The sequence below is a fragment of the Gadus macrocephalus genome, chromosome 5, assembly GCF_031168955.1.
Source record: "Gadus macrocephalus chromosome 5, ASM3116895v1".
Taxonomy (NCBI): Eukaryota; Metazoa; Chordata; class Actinopteri; order Gadiformes; family Gadidae; genus Gadus; species Gadus macrocephalus.
The window spans coordinates 17743344-17764281 of NC_082386.1; the positions used below are offsets into that span (position 1 = coordinate 17743344).

The 20938-nt window shown below is 50.4% G+C and overlaps 2 protein-coding genes across 6 annotated transcripts; one reads left to right on the forward strand and one right to left on the reverse strand.

The window, feature by feature from the left end:
• Window positions 1-230: 230 nt before the first annotated feature.
• On the forward strand, window positions 231-11259 carry atl1 (atlastin GTPase 1). 2 transcript variants are annotated; one of them, XM_060051520.1, is made up of 14 exons: window positions 231-417; window positions 3732-3982; window positions 4234-4368; window positions 4979-5083; window positions 5303-5353; window positions 5679-5735; window positions 5832-5924; window positions 6078-6216; window positions 6624-6751; window positions 7036-7092; window positions 7211-7282; window positions 7609-8040; window positions 8891-8905; window positions 9395-11259. In XM_060051520.1, the coding sequence occupies exons 1-14, from the start codon at window positions 381-383 to the stop codon at window positions 9518-9520; spliced, it is 1698 nt and encodes a 565-aa protein (XP_059907503.1). In that variant the 5' UTR covers window positions 231-380; the 3' UTR covers window positions 9521-11259. The 2 variants fall into 2 exon arrangements, with proteins under 2 accessions (XP_059907503.1, XP_059907504.1); XM_060051521.1 differs by having other exon boundaries at window positions 231-411.
• Window positions 11260-13010: 1751 nt separating this feature from the next.
• On the reverse strand, window positions 13011-20883 carry sav1 (salvador family WW domain containing protein 1). Of its 4 annotated transcripts, XR_009525605.1 has the most exons (7): window positions 20535-20883; window positions 19842-19908; window positions 19194-19679; window positions 15375-15645; window positions 14818-14973; window positions 13900-14170; window positions 13011-13803 (listed from the first exon to the last, which is right to left on the reverse strand). XR_009525605.1 is itself a non-coding variant. In XM_060051574.1 (6 exons), exons 1-5 carry the CDS (start codon window positions 20626-20628, stop codon window positions 13954-13956), a joined length of 1224 nt encoding a protein of 407 aa, XP_059907557.1. In that variant the 5' UTR covers window positions 20629-20875; the 3' UTR covers window positions 13011-13803; window positions 13908-13953. The 4 variants fall into 4 exon arrangements, 1 of the variants encoding a protein (XP_059907557.1); XR_009525604.1 differs by lacking the exon at window positions 19842-19908 and having other exon boundaries at window positions 13904-14170; window positions 20535-20875; XR_009525603.1 differs by lacking the exon at window positions 19842-19908 and having other exon boundaries at window positions 20535-20875.
• Window positions 20884-20938: the final 55 nt, after the last annotated feature.

Consider the following 20938-nt stretch of genomic DNA (forward strand, 5'->3'; position numbering starts at 1 on the left):
CTGATACTTCATGGTGCAGGTTAATGATGTAATTCAAGGCAAGACAATGCATCGTACAAACAATGATAATTAGCCTACGTTTTTGCAACAGTCATAAAATGCACACTATAGAGAGAGCTTTGCTGATAAGCTTATGACAACGTTTTGTAGATTTATGGTTGAAACTAGACTGTATTTCTATATGTACATCTGACGAAAACAACAGACACCATCGCCCCCTGGCGGCCAATATATGCGCCGCAGCCCGCCCGTTAAGAGCCTCCACCGTCCTCCTTTGATAAGGGCATCACTTGTGTGTCTATGAAGTATCCTCCCCACCCGATTCCAATGACCAGCGTTTAGGGTCGTTTATTATTACGAAGAGGGTTAAGGACAACGCCATGGCCAAGAACAAAAACAGAGACAGCTGGGGTGAGTGTATGTACCGCATTTTATATTACCTGTTTGTTCTATTTATTTATTTTTTACCGCGCATACAATTTTCATCCCTGGTGAGGCAAGATTGTAAGCGATGCAGCAAATCAGGTGTTAAAAGGTCCGATTGAGCGAACAGTCGTCAGTTATTCCCCTGTGGTGCTTAAGGGGGTTACATTTAAACGCCGTTTATTATAGGGGAGAGGCGTGTTTTTATCTGACAATACGCGGATCTATATGCTACCTGTCATGCCGTTCATTAACACAGACTAGGCCAGCTTAATCAGAGATAGCAAAACACAATCATAACCGTAAATTATAATAATTGGATATTCAGTAGAAAAAAACCATGTAGGCCTACATGTTGTATAAACGGTGAGTAATCCTAAGTGTTCTGCTACCCGGCCCAGCGGGCCTAGAGGAACAGCTACATCTGTGTCCGTTAAACAGGCAGCCGAAGACGTAGGAGAGAGGATGAGTGGAAGATGTGGCCTTCGATCATCATAACATTTAAACAGTGGGCTCAGACGATTGCTGGCCATCACCACCATTACAATCATCAACACGATGGCCGCGTCGCCTTTCATAACCCCTTCCACAGCGTCTCTCGTTATCAATGTATCTACCTCAAGACGAGCAGCGGCTATAAAACACATACAGGCCCGGTCCCGAGGTATCTAGCGGGGGGGGTACGAGAGTACCATGACGGTCCTGACCCGGTAAATGTAGACCGGACCGATGTCCCATAAGCCTAGATGTCTTGGGAAGCGTAATTTTCTGTGTGGATGCTTTATGTGTGTGTGTGTGTGTGTGTGTGTGTGTGTGTGTGTGTGTGTGTGTGTGTGTGTGTGTGTGTGTGTGTGTGTGTGTGTGTGTGTGTGTGTGTGTGTGTGTGTGTGTGTTTGAGTGTGTGTGTTTGAGTGTGGGTGTGTGCGTGCATGTGTGTGCGTGTATTGGGCGTGTTGTCAGGTTATCTAGGGTGAGGCCGTAGTATAGAGAGTCGAGAGGTAACCAAGTCAATGCCATGACAAAGCAGTATCGGTGCAGGATTGGAAGAATTGATCATAATTTGGATGCACCTCTGAATCTGTACCTGAATCTCTATGTTATGTGTCTGCCTGCTGTGGCCACGTTTAGTTTTTTGCGAGCATCATAAACGACCATCTCCACCGTACGTATATTTCACCGCGGGCCGTTGATGTAATCCCGAGCCTATCGCCCTTAACCCCGTAATGTCAGGGATGATGACTGTTAACCACAGCTTTAAACGCTATAATTCAAGACAAGTATGGTTATTTCCTCTGATGTGCTTATGGGAATAATAATTGCTCCCCCACTATACATGAAACGGTTGTAGAGACAGAAAACCAACTGAGTCACTGCTCGGAAGCAGCAGCACACATGCCCATGTTGTCCTGGCTATGAACAGATGGCCTTATAGCCTAGCGTGGATCATAGCCTAGCATGGTTCACCGCTCAGCCCTCCTGCTCCCAGTCCACTGATGTAAGACCAGAAGGAAGTGTCCGTAATGGACACATCTTCTCCAAGATGTTCTCTAACAGGATGAGCGGGGAGGGGAGGACCATCACACACACTGAACCGTCCCACTGAATCACGACAAAGTAGTCAGTTCAGCCTATCGCCCACCGCTCCCCCGCCCGGGGGCGAGGAGAAGAAACGTTCAGCTGGGATATTAGTGGAGCATTCGGACATTGAAAAAAAACAACACTTTGCTAACTGCATTTCCATAGATGTAATCAATGAATTGCTTTTGACATCTCATATGTCGGTTAAAAGCACCAGAAGAAAATACCAACCACACCTCGTTCGTCCAGCCCTGAAGTGCACTCATGCTCTAGAATGAGCCCTTTAGAGCTTCTATTAATTTCAGTGGAGCAAAGTACCCTGTAGAGTTCTGATAGAGTTCTAACAGAGTGATCTCTATTGTGCTCTCTACAGATGTAATTCGTCCCGCAGAATTCTAATCTAGTCTCCTGTAGAGTTGTAATTTAAAGTTCTAATGTACCCCATAGAGTATATAGAGTTCAAAGGTACCCTATATGGTTCTAATGCCCCCTGAAGAAGAACTCTAAAATAGTTATAATGTACCTTATGGGGTTAAAAAACCCTTTAGAGTTCTAATAGAGTTCTGATGTACTCTTTAGATATCTAACAGAAGCTGTTTCAATGTAAAAGTAGAGCTCTGGAACCTGTCGCGGTCTAACGGGAGCTGGAGAGTTGTGCTGTACCTTGTGGAGCTCGAATAGAGTTCTTACGTACCTTGTTACCTACCTCATAGAGTTGTAAGCGATCCTGTAAAGCTCTGAGATACCCTTTAGAGCTCTTAGGCACCCTTTAGATCTAATGTACCCTGTAGAGCTCTGATACCCTGTAGAGCTCTAAGGCATAGTGTAGAGATCTAAGGTACCCTGAAATTCTAAGGTACCCTGTAGTGCTCTGATACCCTGTAGAGCTCTAAGGCATAGTGTAGAGATCTAATGCCGCTTTTCCACCGCACATGTAGCTCGACTCGACACGACTCGACACGACACGACTCGACACGACTCGACACGACTCGACACGGTAGCAGCACGGGTCCTTTTCCACCGCAAATAGTACCTCCTCGACGTGGGCGGGGTCGGCTGCGCGAAAGGGCCGTGACGTATTTTTGTACGCAACGCAAACAACACCTACGCAACCCACACATGGACAGAACCCACATAACAACAATGGAGGACATCGATGCGATGGTATTCGTGTTCGTATTATTAGCTGGCATGTTGAAGAAGTGGAATATGTTGGCTGCGGCGCTGCTATGGCTGTTACCAGCATGGTTGCCATGTCGCTCTCGTGACTTCGTCACACTCTCTGGCCAATCAGTGGCCGGCCGTCTGCCGACGTCACCTTTTAGCATCGGCTGAGCTCGCTTGGAACCTAGAGCGAGGCGGTACTAGAAAAAGCAGCCACTTCAGGTACCAGATACCATGTTTTCGCGGTGGAAACGCAAAAAATGCGAGCTGAGTCGAGTCGAGTCGTGTCGAGCTGGTACCATGCAGTGGAAAAGCGGCATAAGGTACCCTGTAGAGCTCTGTTACCCTGTAGAGCTCTCAGATACCCTGTAGAGCTCAAAGGCATAGTGTAGAGATCTAAGGTATCCTGTAGAGCTCTCAGTTACCCTATAGAGCTCTAAGGCATAGTGTAGAGATCTAAGGTACCCTGTAGAGCTCTAGGATACCCTGTAGAGCTCCCCTGAACTCTGAAGAGCTCTATAACAGGGTACCTTAAACCCCCCCCCCCCCCTCCACTTGGTTCTTAGGGTCCCTCAGCGACAAAAACGTGTACGACTGGAGCTCGGAGGAGGAGGAGCCTGACGGGAGGGCGCGGCCCGTCCAGGTGCTGGTCGTCAAGGACGACCACACCTTCGAGCTGGACGAGGCCGCCCTGAGCCGCATCCTGCTGGCGGAGGAGGTGAGGGACCGGGACGTGGTGGCCGTGTCCGTGGCCGGAGCCTTCCGCAAGGGGAAGTCCTTCCTCATGGACTTCATGCTGCGCTACATGTACAAACAGGTGAGTCCGGACCACCTGACCCCCCCCCCCTCCCTCGGGCTGGGACCGCTGCCCCCGCCACCCCCATGGGGTTAGGATGACGTCATGGTCATTGCTACATGCATTCATAAAGTTGGTGACGTTCCGTTTTTTGTCCAGTGAGCACAGAGTGGAGTACAGTGCAACAGACGGAACCCCCCCCCCCTTATATTCCCACCCCAGTGTTTCTATGGCAACAAGCGGTGTGATGATTGGTTGGATGTGGTGTCCAGGCTGCGGTGGATTGGCTGGGCGAGGCGGAGGACCCCCTCACTGGATTCACCTGGAGGGGAGGCTCGGAGCGGGAGACCACCGGCATCCAGATCTGGAGCGAGGTGTTCCTGGTGGACAAGCCGGACGGACACAAGGTGCGGTCCGGTCTGGACGTGTGGAGTCCGCTCCGTGTGTTTGAGGAGACTGTGGGCTTTTGGCTCACCCTGCGGTGGACGGTGTGAACGTCTGCCTGCATGGAGTGGAAATGTGGCCTGGGTTTTTATGCTTGCAGGACCGGACTGGAACTTCCCAGCACCTCTTCTGACGTGTCATCCGCTAACTGGCTCAGTGGCATCGTATTATACCATGAAACAACAACCTCTATTTCCCTGTGGTTCTTACCACTGTTTAATCATGCAATGTGGATTAGCTACTCTACTTTCTCCCACAGGTGTTCCCTCTGCCCATATTAATTATGAAAACCGATAGATACACACACGCACGCACACGCACACTCACACTCACACACACACACACACACACACAAAATATATATACTGCCAAAACTATCTCCATTACTCTGTCTCTCCTATTTCCACCTTTCCCCCTTTTGAAGTGCAATTAGTACAGAGCTTGCTGACAGCAGCTAGCACCAAACGTGTGCTAATCAACATGAATTTACATGAATTTGCATGAATCAACATGACTAACGAACGCATCATCATTCTAAATGACACCGCCTGCCTGGCCGCGCCTCGCCTGCAGGTGGCGGTGTTGCTGATGGACACCCAGGGAACCTTCGACAGCCAGTCCACCCTGAGGGACTCCGCTACGGTGTTCGCTCTCAGCACCATGATCAGCTCCATGCAGGTACACTCCGGGGTTACCATGGTAACCATAGACCAATAGGAATACAGGGTTTACAATTATGTTGGTGCAACTTAAAAATGGAAAGGCAAGATTTGGAGCAATTTAGTACTGATATTAAAAAATTGTCTTTAGATTGAATGTTTCTGTTTCATGTTTGTTTCCTGTCAACCCATATGAAAATATCAGTCAGGTCGGTGTAACTTGTTTCTCTTTCTTTAGGTTTATAATATCTCTCAGAACGTCCAGGAGGATGATCTGCAACATCTACAGGTATAAACACATATATATGTATATATACACATATATATAAATATATACATATATACACATCCCATGACGTCATAGAAAGCTAAGAATAATTTGAACTTAAATAAACTGATTCAAGTCAAAGTAATAATAGCTGTTATATCATCATCCGTTTTCATCAAGACGTCTAAATTATGTTTAAATGTTTCACACGATACATTAGCAACGCTAGAACATGAAGTCTGGTGTGGAATTGAGCATGAAGGACATTTGTTGCCTTAATGGGGTATGAGAATGGGAAGACAGATTTCAACAACAATAACCTTGTGGATATGATCTATCATCCCAGCTTTTCACAGAGTACGGCCGCCTGGCCATGGAGGAGACCTGCCTGAAGCCGTTCCAGGTACACCAGCCCTACAAACCGTCGCTTCCTAATTCCTGCTTCCTGGTTCTTGTGACTCACCTCTGACCTCTGACCTCTGGGAATCTTGTGTTCCAGTCGCTGAGATTCCTGGTGCGGGACTGGAGCTTCCCCTACGAGTTCCCCTATGGACAGGAAGGAGGGATGACCTTCCTGGAGAAGAGGCTCAAGGTACACACATCGCCGTGGCTACCGTTTCCATCAGCTTTACTTTAGACCAGATCTTAGGATATGAGGATAAAATTACAATTTTCCTTTAAAAAAGGACCCGATGCAATACATGCTACACTAACTCATGAACCTCGTGGTCTGGGCACTCTCCAGATCTCGGAGAACCAGCACGAGGAGCTGCAGAACGTGAGGAAGCACATCCACTCCTGCTTCACCAACATCTCCTGCTACCTGATGCCCCATCCCGGCCTCAAGGTGGCCACCAACCCCAACTTCGATGGCCGGATCAAAGGTAGGACGGCTGCATGTCTCTCCTGCATCAGCAGCGGCTCCAAACCGCCAGACACCTCAGTCAGGGACATTTCACTGATGTAGGAATAGTGACGGTGTTGTTGTGACTGCCTCATGGCGAGAGATCTTTTTTTTTTCGAAAATCCTACCTTTTCTTTTTCATCCTCCATCCCGTCCACACCCTTACCTGTGGACGTTGTTGAGATGCCTCCACCTCCTTCTTTCTCCTTGGCCCCTACCTGTACTCAGGTACGGGGAACATGACCGAAGAAATGGCATTTGAACCAAGTCGAAAGATCGAATGAAGTGTGACGGAATGAGGTGTAACTGCCAGAGTGCGTCAATATGTCGCCGGGTCTGAACAGAGGCGCTCTCAGACCGCCTCTGTTCCTCCGTCTCCTCCCCTAGAGATCGACAAGGACTTCATCGATAACCTGGAGGTGCTGGTCCCCTGGCTGCTGAGCCCGGCCAACCTGGACGTGAAGGAGATCAACGGCAGCAGGATCACCTGCCGAGGCCTGCTGGAGTATTTCAAGGTGCTGACCCCATGTTACTTATCATTACACTTAGCAGAGCATTTAGCAGACTCTTTTATCTCATGCCCCCTGCAGAGCTCCCCCATACTATGTGGGATATTAATGGGGGGTATTAAGGTATACATTGTGTAATCGGGTTAAGGGTTTTATCTGTCAAACCCAGAGGGAGGAAACCTTGAGGGGAACTCAGGAGAAGGACCTCTCCTCTCAGGGGACGGTTAGGAGCTGTAGTGTTCAGTTAATAAAACACAAGACGCATTAACACGTTTTCCCCTCCATCTCAGGCCTACATCAAGATCTACCAGGGGGAGGAGCTACCCCACCCCAAGTCCATGCTGCAGGTATCCGTACACATGGCCTTCCCCGCCGGCAACGCCCTCCGTACAGCGACGTGGTCCTTCTCATAGATCGTATGATGAGCTAACTCCTCTCTAACTCCTCCCCACCCTTCGCCAACAGGCCACCGCCGAGGCGAACAACCTAGCAGCCGTCGCTGCCGCAAAGGACCTCTACAACAAGAAGATGGAGGAGGTGGGCGCTTGTTTTGTCTCTATTTTATTTCGTCTTTAAGATCGGATCCAAACTAGCGTTTCGATTGCATTTCCTAGCGACACGGAAACCTAAATCTAGGAATAGCTTACCAGAGAGATGGGGTGGGAGTCCTCCGGGACCTTTGATTCGTCATAGTGGCAGCGTCAAACCCGATGATGTAACCGCAAGATATGGTTTGTTTCCTGCCCGGTCAATCTCATCTCTTTCTCGTTCTTCTGCAAAATCACTCCCGCTTCGTCGCCGCGACCGCTGCGAACCACCTGACTCACGCCCCCACCCACCTGACACCCCCCCCCCCCCTCCAGGTGTGCGGCGGCGACCGGCCCTTCCTGGCGCCCGCCGAGCTGCAGGCGCGGCACGGCGTGATCCGCGAGGAGGCGCTGCAGGTGTTCCGCGGCGTGAAGAAGATGGGCGGCGAGGAGTTCAGCCGGCGGTACCTGCAGCAGCTGGAGACGGAGGTGGACGAGGTGTTCGTCCAGTACATCAAGCACAACGACTCCAAGAACATCTTCCACGCCGCGCGCACGCCCGCCACCCTCTTCGTGGTCATCTTCGTCATGTACGTGGCGGCCGGCGTCACAGGCTTCGTGGGCGTGGACGTCATCGCCAGCGTGTGCAACACGGTGCTGGGGCTGGCGCTCATCACGCTGTGCACCTGGGCCTACATCCGCTACTCCGGGGAGTACCGCGAGCTGGGGGCCGTCATCGACCAGGTGGCCGGGGCCCTCTGGGACCAGGTGAGGGGGCCCCCCCCACGAGACCTTTCTCGTGTTTGGTGCATTCACATCTAGGGTGTTCAGCAGACGCTTTTATCCAAAGCGACTTATTGTACATAGCGACTTATTATACAAGTACATTCGTCAGAAGACAGAGAAACAATATATACTGCTGTCGTAACAGTAAGGATGTTCATAAAACCAAGTGACAAGCACTAACAATTTCTAGGTTAACCCATACCCCGCACACAGCGAAGATCGCTAGGATCAGATGTCAACGATGCTCTGTACTATTTTTAAGTGCAAGGACGTACAACATACAATAAGTGCGTACATTAAGGGGGGGGGGGGGGGGGGGGGGGGGGGAGTCTCTCACATCAAGACTGGGAGCGTACAGCCAGCATCCTGGCAGAGGCACTGGGTGTTGGTGGCTCTTATGGGGAGACTCTCCCATCGTGGGCAGGGATATCAAAGCATGGAGGTCTGATGTCAGGCAAGGGGAGGGGAGGGAGCGTCGAGTTAGGCCAAGGTCATTTACACACTGAGGGGGAAGGGGACACGTCTGCAAGAATACGGGGACAGCTGAAGGAATCTACGCAATAAAGAAGCCGGGAGATTTGACTCGGAAACAAACTAAGCATAATTTAGCATTTTTCACACCGTTTTACGGTTTTCTTATTATCAAGGTATTTTGGGCAAAATATAAAACCCAACACAGAAATCGTTCAGCCTTAATAAGACCGCTGGATGGCGCTACCATCCAGCTGATATCAAATGATGCACATCCAATGGGAGTGGTGCTGATTTGATGTGATCTTATAACTGAAGTATGTCATCTAAAACGTTGTTGTTCTCTTTCTGTTTTCTCCAGGGAAGCACGAATGAGGTAAGCACTTCTTCTTTTGAATATAAAACAATCTTTCTTTCTATCATAGCTCATGAAATCAACTTTACAGATTAAAAACAGATTATCCATTTTTTGTACTGCAAACACCATCTCAAAGAGCTTAACAGGCCAAAGTTAGACACCCTTAGCTCGCAGAGAGTGAAGGAAAGCTCTCCACCTAGGAGAGGCGGAGCTAAGCTGTTGGTAAAACACTCCCAAGTCTTCCCCACCTTTTAAGACCCGCCCCTACTTGATCCGACACTCGATAGGATAGAAACCTGCCAATCAATATCTAGGCGTGAGACTGGCAACCTCTTGGACCACTACTCAGTAACGCACGCACGCACACACGCACGCACGCACGCACACACACGCACACACACACACACACACACACACCTCCCTCTGTACTCTGGGCCTACTAAAGAGGTCCGCACCTGGCGCTGGTCCCTGACCCTCCCCCCCGCCTGTCCTCTCTCTGGTCCTCAGGCGCTCTACAAGCTCTACAACGTCGCGGCGAACCACAGACACCTCTACCACCACGCCTTCCCGGGCGCCAAGGGGGCGGAGCAACAGCCCGCCGACGCCCCCCAACAGGACCGCAAGAGAGACTGATGGGCCCCGCCGGGACCCCCTGAACCCGCACCCCCCCCCCGGCCGCCACTTCCTGTCGGCGGCCGCACCTGGACAGGAAGTGAGAGGAGGAGGGAAGATTGGCAGGAGACTTGTGTCGATTGGCCGGTACGGTCCACCAATGAATACAATCGATTCAGACTTTGTACAGATCACGCACACACACTCACACACACACACACACACACACACTCGCACGCACGCACACACACACACACACACACACAGGCTACAGTGAAGACCCCCCCCACTTCCCACCTAACCATCTAGGGGCCATCTTGTTTGTCGTTTCCACCAAACACGGTTGTCCAGTGTAAGATGTGTTTCACGTTGACTTTTGATACACCTGTAGAAACCATGAGCACCTGCCCAGGTGAACGCTCCACACGGGACACCTGGCTTAGCCAATCAGCTGCCTGCTTCACATTTCATACTTTGCTGTGTTTTTTTTTGTCTATTTATTTTTGTTATATTTCATTGGAAGGTCCTTTGAAAAATAGCCGATCCGTCGTGTTCCGAGTTTAATGTTGTGTAAAGAGGATATGAAATCACTATCTATGCCAAAATATGTACTGTATGTTAGGTTTGGAACCACACAAACACACACACACAGAGATACACACACACATACACACACACAAACAAACCATCAGCATGATGGGAGATTGATGTTTTTCATTGTAAACCTACTATCGGGTATACTCTGCTAAATCTGTAGATGGTAAATGTGCTGAGGTTTTATTAATAGAACGCATTTTGGTTCCACTGAAGTCATACGGAGATGGAAACTGGAATTGTCATCTTCACGACCGGATGTTACAGAATGCTGGTACAGGCATGCCAGTCTTAGTGTTACGTTTTTGACAGTGTGTACTCCATAATCAGGGAACAGATTTGTGTTTGCATGTTACTTGAAGTAAGATATCTGACTGGTGGAAGGAAGGGGTAAAACACCTAACCAACTGTTGGTGGTCTACATGGCTGACTGTCTGTTATATGCTACATCAGTGTGCTAGCCCTCTGTTGTCATCACGCTCTACAGAGAACGCTGATCCTTTATATACAGTAGCCTATGTGTGGCCATTTGCAGGAAAAAAATGTTTGGTTCAATTGTTTTGTAGCAGTGGGTGAAGTCCTTTGTTTTCGTTCTCCCCCCCCCCCCCCCCTCGTTGAATGTTCGAGAGAAAATGTGTGGAATGTAGCGGTTCTTTGGCCACCAGAGGGCGCTGTTCTTTCTCTCAGACTGTGTTTAACGTTTATTTCTAACCTGTGGCGAGAAACAGGATCAAGCAGGGATGTTTCCGAAGCTAATGTGTTAAATGAAAAGCTTGCTTGTGTTTAGGGTTGAGGTGATTAGTTGAACAGCGATCAATGAGTGGTTCTTCGAATAAGGGATTAGTTAAATAAGCGATTAGTCAAGTATGGGATTGTCCAATAATTATTAAATTAACAAGAAATCCTTTGATTATAATTTTGATCATTAATTGGTCATGCTTATTAATAATTGATCGATTATTAAAATGCAAATATTTGCTGCTTAAAGCTTAAGAAGTGCAAATAATTGTCTGCTTTACTTGGGGTTAGATTGTACAAAGCAAGCAAACAATTGAGAGAACATTTTAAATTTTCCTTTTGAGCTCGGGTTAAATGTTGAGCATTTGCTAGTATTCATGACATTTTATAGACTCAGTGATTAAATAAAGTAATCAATGATTAACTCATAGATTCATCATCAGTGTATCAGTTAGCTGCTCCCCTGATGTGTGTTCGACACGCTGAAGCTGAGCGGACCTCATTCTGTCCACAGGTTCTGGAACCTTCTTTTGGTTTGTGACTTTAGCTCCGAGCTCATCGCGAATCACAGGCTCACTGAAACGCTTGCACCACAACACACACACACACACACACACACACACACACACACACACACACACACACACACACACACACACACACACACCTCTCTGTGCTGATGGTCTCTCTACCACAGCAGGTCCAAGTGAACTAAACTAGGACGCGCTGTCTCTCCAGTCTTCCAGTGTCTCGATAAACCAACATGGCCCACAGCTCCGGAGTCCTACCGTACCACAGGCTCACTGGAGTCGACACGTCGACGTCTGTCTCCACACACACGCACACACACACGGTCTATGTACACACAGATGGGTATTATATCAAAGTCGTATAGTGTTTTATTAACTTGATTCATCGTGATAATAACAGGTCTTGTGTGCTTTGAGGGGCGACGCCGTTCGTTTTAAACCGTTAAACAGAACCACTTTTTTCTTGACAACTTGGGGGAGCGGGGAGTGTAAAAAAGTGTCCAAAAGGTCTCCCACCATCTCCCTCCCCCCCCCCCCCCCCCCCTCCCTGGCCCCTCCATCCACCACACACTTGGTCATGGGTTCAACTCAAGGGGCTCTTGAGCAACCCGTTCCAGACCGTTCCTCTGGACACGCGTCGCCAAACGTCAGAGATTTGATCAATAAAGCTGGACCAAATAAATATGAAAAAAATAAAAGCTGATGGAGTGGTTTATTATTATTGTCCATCTTAGCTACGGCGGATGTGTGCGTTGTGTTTGTGGGTGCTTCTTCGTATTGTGTGCAGGTCAATATTGACTATGTTTAGTCGAAGGAGGGCGAGGGGGAGAGTTGTACCGAAACAACAGACATCTTTTTAGATTTTTGTTGACAGCAGAATGTATCGCGAAGTGTCCATATCCGGAAAGAACCCCTGGGAAAGAGGTTGGCATAGAAACGCAACAGAACTGATTTGGAGCCCCTTGGTTCAGGGCTCCAGATTCATGACCCCCCCTGAATCAGAACTCCAGATTCATGATCCCCTTGAATCAGAACTCCAGATTCATGATCCCCTTGAATCAGAACTCCAGATTCATGATCCCCTTGAATCAGAACTCCAGATTCATGACCCCCCTGAATCAGAACTCCAGATTCATGACCCCCCTGAATCAGAACTCCAGATTAATGACCCCCCTGAATCAGAACACCAGATTCATGACCCCCTTGAATCAGAACACCAGATTCATGACCCCCTTGAATCAGAACGCCAGATTCATGACCCCCTTGAATCAGAACTCCAGATTCATGACCCCCTTGAATCAGAACACCAGATTCAGGGCCAATTCCGGTCCAACTGAGTTTCTCCCTATGGTGGGACTCTCCATCCAGTCCTCCTTTCTACTCTCAACATTAAACCCATAGTATTTTAAATGATTCAGTTATTCTTGACTTATCGGTATTAACAAAGTAGTCGACTCCTTGACGAATTCATAAAACAAAGTGAATTAGCCGCTTAATGCAAATACATTTACACAGACAGACAGACAGACAGACAGACAGACAGACAGACAGACAGACAGACAGACAGACAGACAGACAGACAGACAGACAGACAGACAGACAGACAGACAGACAGACAGGGTTGACGGTGTCAAAATGGAGGAGGCAGGTTAGCTTATCTGTTTTATTTTATACACATTAGATTAATATTCCTGATGTACAGCGATGCAGAGGGCATTCCTCCCTCAACAGCAGCGTCTCTCAACAAAACACGTGTTTCATATCAAAACTTAAATATGTGTGAAGCTTTTGGCAGATTGTATTATAAAGGATATAGCCATAATAACAAAAACATAAGAAAAATTAGCATTCTCGCTGGCCGTGAACCGACCAATCATTTTCATTTCAGTTTATGGAGGCTACAATATACAATGAATGTACAGTAAAATAATATTCGTTAATTAGCCGATGATTCATAGACGTTTAATGTAATGAAGCTGCCGAAGCTGCCCCCTCTCTCTCTCCTGTAGGAAAACAACTCAAAAGAGCAGGCGGTTCGACCCAAACAATGAGAAGTCAGTGTGGCCCAGCTCTCGCCCAATCGCAGAGCGGCTGCTGTTAAAACAAAGCCCTCCCACAGTAGTTTTTAGGAGGAACCAAGAGTCCTTCTGTCCTCCGTCCGTCTTAAGATGCAGCCCGTATTCCTCCCCTCTTCCTCATCTTGGTACGGTCTCTGTTTTGTCATTTTTCCAATGTTGCAGAGAGAGAGAGAGAGGAGATAGTGACAAGGCAAGAGAGAGAGAGAGAATTTGTTTGTCTCTCTCTAATTGGACCAGGCCAAGGCACAGATGCGTTTGGTAGAAGTACCAACCAGGAGCCAATCACAATGTCCGAAGAAACCCCACAGACTACTCCCCTCCCCCCCCCCCCCCCCAACCCCAGCCGCCTCAAAAGGGGTGTATCCTCCACACACACACACACACACACACACACACACACACACACACACACACACACACACACACACACACACACACACACACACACACACACACACACACACACACACACACACACACACACACACACACACCCTGGGGGGTGGCCCCCCGGTCACATGTTCCCCATGAAGGCCTGATTGGCGGCGTGCTGGGCGTACCACTGCTGCTGCTGCTTGCGGGCGTCGGCCTCGGAGAGCAGCGCCTGGCGGTACGCCTCGTAGCTCTTGACGATGTGCTCCAGCTCCTTCATGAAGAGCAGCTTCAGCATGCCCTGGTAGGTGTCCAGGTCTCCCAGCTGGAACAGCTCCCACTTCAGGATGTGGTCGTACCTGGGGGGGGGCCGGAGTCGGGGGGCCACACGGTCAAGCTACGCAACTTTGTGGATGGTAAATGAGAGTTCATTTATGCAGCGCTCAACCAACCCGTGGCCATTCAAAGTGCTTTAACAATGTTGCCTAACATTCACCCCTGTCCATGCACACATTCACACCCCGACGGCGGCGACAGCCAGCTCGTCGGGGAGCGGTTAGGGTGAGGTGTCGTGCCCGGGATCAGACTCATTCGGGTGCAAAATCCCGAATTAAAGTAAATATATCGTAACCAAGGCTGCTGAAAACGTTGTTTTGCCACGTCTCGCATGAGAAAAACGGTAGCACTTTCAAAACACAACAATGTCTCCCCACAATGACACACAATGTCACGATTAATCGCTAAATCATCAACAAAAAAAACCCCACCACCACAGAAGTGGTGGTGGGCAGCATTTCATTGCTGCCGTGCTTCCTAAGTGGAGGCAGTCGCAGCGCCGTGACGTAGCGACAGAATATTGTAGCGGCATGCCGTAGTGACGCGACGTAGCAACGCGACGTTTGACATGTGTAACCTAGCGGAGTGACGTAGCGACGCAGCCCTGTAGTGAGCCTGTGTTGGTGGGTGCTGACGTGGCGGGGGGGGGGGGGGGGGGGGGGGTACTGACTTTAGGGGGGCGCGGGCGTAGACCTGCAGCCAGTCGGGGATCTCGGCGGTGTGGTAGGGGTTGGCCGGCACCAAGACGGGCTGGCTCCTCTCAGCGGGGCGGGGCTGGTACACCACGGGGGGGGGCAGCTTGGGGGGCTGGTCGTAGCGCGGGACGCTGAGGAGGAGGGGGGGGGGGCGGGGGATGGAGGAGAGGAGGGAAGAAGAGGGAAGGGAGTTTAACATTTTGGAAAATTCCAGGCTTTTACGGTAAAGTTGTAAAAAGAGAAAAGAAAAAAAATATCCCATTATTGGCAAATAAGTTCTAAAATGCTAAGTTCTAAAATAAACCCCATTCTAGATATTTACATTCTCATTCCATATGTAAAGCAAGCTCTCAAAACAACAAAACAAACACCCCCATCGTCATCCACATCACCTTCACAACAAACCACGCCCCCTGCCCCTCGTCGGCCAATCAGGGGACAGACAGCGAGACAGCGAGACACACAGACAGAGGAAACACCACAGACCACTCCCCAAACCCCCCCCCCCACCCGCCCCTCGTCGGCCAATCACCTGGGGGCGCAGGGGTGGCGGTACTGGGCGCGCTTGTTGACGTGGTCCACGTAGTAGACGCCGAACTCGGCCGACTCCACCTTCTCCCAGCCGGGCGGCAGGCCCTCGCGCTCCAGCGGGTGGCTCCAGTGGGTGGTGTTGGTGTTGTGGTCGATGTAGTACTTCCTGCCCCGGATGGTCCAGTCCACGCTCCAGCCCCCCGGGAGGGGGAGGTCGTCGGCCGCCAGGCTGGACAGGTTCCCCAGGGACTTGGCCTGGATGCGGCCGATGCCTGGGAACACAGAGCGGTAAGCGTCGGGTTCTCAGCGGGGCGTTCTCCGGAGACAGAGAGCCGTTCTCCGGAGACAGAGAGCCGTTCTCCGGAGACAGAGAGCCGTTCTCCGGAGACAGAGAGCCGTTCTCCGGAGACAGAGAGCCGTTCTCCGGAGACAGAGAGCCGTTCTCCGGAGACAGAGAGCCGTTCTCCGGAGACAGAGAGCCGTTCTCTGGAGACAGAGAGCCGTTCTCCGGAGACAGAGAGCCGTTCTCCGGAGACAGAGAGCCGTTCTCCGGAGACAGAGAGACGTTCTCCGGAGACAGAGAGACGTTCTCCGGAGACAGAGGTTATAACATGGTCCTATCACACGGTCATGGGTTATCACATGGTCAAGTACAGTCTGGTTCTCCCCAGAGGTGAGTGGTTATCACATGGTCACGTTCTGGTTCTCCCCAGAGGTGAGTGGTTATCACATGGTCATGGAGGGTCTGGTTCTCAGCAGAGCGGTGGAGCGCTCTCTGGAGACAGAGAGGAAGCACATGTGAGGGTTTTTCTACTGATAATATCATACACTGTCCCAAGTTCTCACCAATGGAAAACGCGCTCTACAGAGACGGAGAGAGAGAGAGAGACAGAAAGAGATCGAGACCGAGAGAGAGAGACAGAGACCGAGAGAGAGAGACAGACAGAGAGAGAAAGAGGAGAGGAGAGAGAGAAACCGACAGATGAAGAAAGAGACAGCGAAAGAGAGGAGCGAAAGAGACCGGACGGAGGGCGAAGTAGAGAGGGAAGAGAGATATCTTTTGGGGAATATTTTGAACAACATCCTGTATGGGAAGAGGTCCTGCATAGGTCAAGAATGCGTCCACCATTTTAAAACAGGGTCTCTGAGAGTGGCCAACTGTACAAACAGCAGTAATAGCAGGGAATGCAAGGCAGGGAGAGAGAGCTGCCATGTGAATGCTGCGATGGCTTCAGATCTCTCTCACCACAGAGCCACAAAGACCTGATGCCACAGAGCCTGAGGTTACAGGACCTTAGGCCACAGAGACACAGGACATTAGGGGACAGGACTTGAGGCCACACCAGGTCTTGAGCCCTTTGAGTGGATGTCTCGTGTGTCTCTGCTGAGGATGACCAAGACATGCACTCTCTGATATCATCTATCTCCACACAAAAGACCATAGGGGGGGGGGGGGGGGGGGGGCATATGGAAACAAGCATCTTGTACGATACTTATGGGGAATGTAACATGATGTCGGTGAATATTGCGATATGCCTAAGAATTCAAAATTCCATTGTGAACAGCCTAGTTGAGGTGAGGGGAACACTAAAATGACTAGAACTCGGTTTCCCCTTGCTGGCGATCAAACCTCATATTTTATAATTTTAAGTTCTCGTTGTAGGTCATATTGCAACACTGTCTCTCACGATAAGTCCTTGTCAGTCATGACGGTGCTATTCAGAGACGATTGATGATAATAATGGATTATCGCCTAGCCCTACCGTCTAAAACTATTCTGACACAAACAATTCGTACTATAGTTCTTCACTGGAATGTGAGACCACACACTCTGGTCTTATGAGTGAGTGAATACTCTGGGGATGAGGATGAACACATGCTGTTGCTCAGAAACGCCAAGCATCGCCTCACACACACACGCAAACCTCTGCCTACTCGAAAGTTTTGCATACTACGTGGCTGGAATAGCATGCGTGTTGTGTGTACATACATAGTGAGGTCACGCAACAGGTTCTGGGATTCTGCCAGTGAAGAATGTGAAGCGTTAAGAGCTTGGTGTGTGTGTGTGTGTGTGTGTGTGTGTGTGTGTGTGTGTGTGTGTGTGTGTGTGTGTGTCTTATGCGACCTCTGCCAGAACTGGGTTCAAAATAACACAATAAACACATGAGGACCTAAGAGAAGACAAGTGAACTATGTGGAGTAGTGGGGGGGACACACACACACAAATATGTTTGTCTTTCAAAATGGCCGCTGGAATGCTGCTAAATTCCGCGGTGCGGCGACAGCAACAGAACCACCGTGGTTCTCCGCGGAGCTGAATGAAAGGATGGAATGCACTCCTCCTCCTCCACCACTTCATCATCATCAGCATCATCACGGCCATATTTCCCCTGATCTCCTGTCCATGATCCAATCTCCCCATTGAGGTGGCCAATCAGGAGTCTGACCCGGAGCGACGAGCAGAGCTGACAGTGCCGCTGATGAAGTCATGCAAACGGCCGCAGAAAGACGAGGAAGGACAGAACACTATTTGTATCAAACGGTACATCATGGGACACCGACGTAGACCCGACTGGTACTTTTGACAGGCTCAAAGATAAAACCTTGTGCTAGACCATTCCGGCTCACAACAGGAAACTGTTATGTTTGGTCGAAGCAGACAACAGACACTTGAAGGAGGATTTTAGCTTGTCGTCGTGGCGGTAAGGCTGCTGTTCCCAGGAAGCTAAATTCACTCCCAAGGCTCTGACAGAAAGTCATGCAGAATTTACTCTTTAGATGCCACATTCAATGTGACTTGCAGTGAAAACAGAGACATTAAGGAGTAGGTAGGGGTTGGATAGTGAATACAGAGACAGGTCATCAAGAACCGGTTGGGGTTAGACTCTAACCCCTACCCGTCCTTAAATACCCGTCTCTGTGTTCATTGTCTAACCCCTACCCGTTCTTGCTGAACTGTTTTCACTGTCTAACCGTGAATACAGAGAGAGGTCATCAAGAACAGGTAGGGGCTAGACGTCACAGTCAGCTGAGAGTGAACATCCTAGACGCCTGGGCCCTGGCGGCCCTGAAGTACCTCAGTCAACACGCCGCGACGCCATCCTCCGAGCTGAGCACGTTTGACTGGGAGGAGGAACACCCTGCCAGACGCCACCGAGACTGGGCCAACAAAGGGTTAAAGAACCCCCCCCCCCCCTTGTTTATGTCCAGCCCAAACAGGGGTCCAAGCTAAGTGGTAGGCGGGTCTGGGATCGTCCGTCAACATATACACCACAGGAGGTAATCCACTAAGTATACGTCTGCGGAATAACAACCGACCCCACACCACTGTCACTCGGCCCCTCCTTCGTTCGTGAAAGTCCGTCCTCACTGTACATTTATCTCTGTGTTGGTGCCTGTTTCCCCCCCCCCCCCCCCCCCCCCCCCCAGCCCTCCCTGTGTGGACCTTCACTATACTGAAATGATCGGAGTAAAATTCCCCAAAAGTGGGCAAAAGATACTCACGTTAAATGATTGATTAATGGGGATTAGCTAACCGTGCCATTGCTATGACCGACGTTTTCAGGGAAGGCGTTCACCGTTGCCCGTGGGTACGCACTCGGGAGTGAATCAACCGCCCAAGTGAACACCAGACTAGTGCGGCAACTCTGAACACAAGACACACTGAGAAAGACCAGGTTTGAACCCAGGGCTTTCTCCATACCGTGACGTAACCCCTGACCCCCGTGCAGCACAGCTGTACTCCACGAGCGTCACCTCTCTCCTTGAACCCGTCAGCACCCAGACCAAAACACACACGCCTCTCACGTTCGTCCCTTACCAGCGGGGGGTCTCGTGGGGGCCGGAGGCGTGTGCAGCGGGGCCAGTCTTTGGAAGTTGTGCTCGTTGGGTTCGTAGTAGCGATAGTCCTCGTGGAAGGGCTCCTGGAGCCGGTGAGGCTGCTGTCGCTGCTGCTGGTTGTCATAGTAATGTTCCGCCGGGGGGGGGAAATAGTAGCGCCCGGGGTCCCCGTTCTCCGACATGGGGGTCACCTCCGTCAGGAAGGACTGGGCGGAGCCCGCGTACTCGTGGGGGAGGTCCCCCAGGCTGCGGGGGAGGTAGGGGGGCGCCGACAGCCGGTGGCTCTCGCGACGGGCCACCTCGTGGGGCGGTCTCTGGACCGGGGGCCGGAGGAAGCTCTTGTTGCGGGACACCGCCGGCTCCCTGCTGGGCGGGGCCGTGTACACCGTCGGCCCCGCCTCCGGCATGGGGACCTCCGTGCGTCTTGGAATGGTGGGTCCATGGCGAATAAAAGAGGGCATAAGATCTGCGAAGGGGAGGGAGGTTTTAATAGCGAGTCAACCGGTGCATTAGAGATAGTAATCACAGTGAGGATGAGACATGCGTTTAGCTTGCAGTGGTGGCAAAGTGTTTGATTCCCCCACAAAGCTACGCGTTTGATCCATAAATGACAACGTTCACAGCTTACCTCGAAGAATCCTTGAGCAAGACGCCCTGATCCCTACCTGCTTCTTAACGAAATCCATCTGAGTTCACTTTAAAACAAAAAGTGTGCAAAAAAATTGACTTAAAATAGCAGTCAATAGATCCGTTGTACTTCGCTTGAGTTATATTGCGCCTACCGCTGCCCTACCCTCTACTTCAGGCTGTTGACCTAACCACACTTCATACAATAAATAGCTGCTATGTTGCCTCCACACAGGTCCTCAGCCAGCGATGACACCGCTCCGCCGCGCCTGCCAGCGGGTGTCCCAGCTGGGTTTATTTAGTCAACAAAGCATCTCTACTCGGATGACACTCCCTGGCACGGCTCCCGTGTATCGTAGAAATACAAGTTGTAGCGATTCAGCATGTGCTCGACCGGTACTCTGTCTGCGATCACACCCCGCCGGTGTGGTGTGCATGTTGTTGTACCTTGGGTCCATGATAAATAGTGAGCGAGGGGTTTAGCTTTCAACGCTAGCATCGAGCGGTGGTTGAAGTGACATAAACTCAATAAAGTATGACGAAACATTACTTTTTAGTCAGAGTCATGCAGCCCTGAACGTAATTAGACGTTTACAAAACACAACATCCCTTAAGTACTACTTTCATGTTAAGTTACGGTGGAGTTTGCCGAGCTAGCCTAGCGTCGGCTAGCGGGGCTACTTGTTGCGCTTACTTCTCAGGAGCGGCGACGTTTCCTTCTTCACGTATTTCCCGTGGACCTCGGCTGGTTTCGACGCTTCGTTTTTGCTTTTCTTTCGCGAAAGCATAACTCAAGCGTAGGACACATCAACGACGCGGTGCTGTGTCGACACGACAAACTCCCCGAGCCTCGCAGAAATCCCCTTCGAGCCGCATAGAGTGGAAGGAATACATTTTTGTTACTTTAAATGAGCTAGCAGCTAAAGTTAGCCAGCTAACTTCGGCGACTGGACTCGTCGCTCCTCCACCAGCCTCCGCTCCGGAACGCCTCCTGCCCGGGCCCCCTCTCCGGAACGCCTCCTGCCCGGGCCCCCTCTCCGGAACGCCTCCTCCCAGCCCGGCCCAATGCGGCCGGGGAGACCGCAGTGCCTCTGCCCC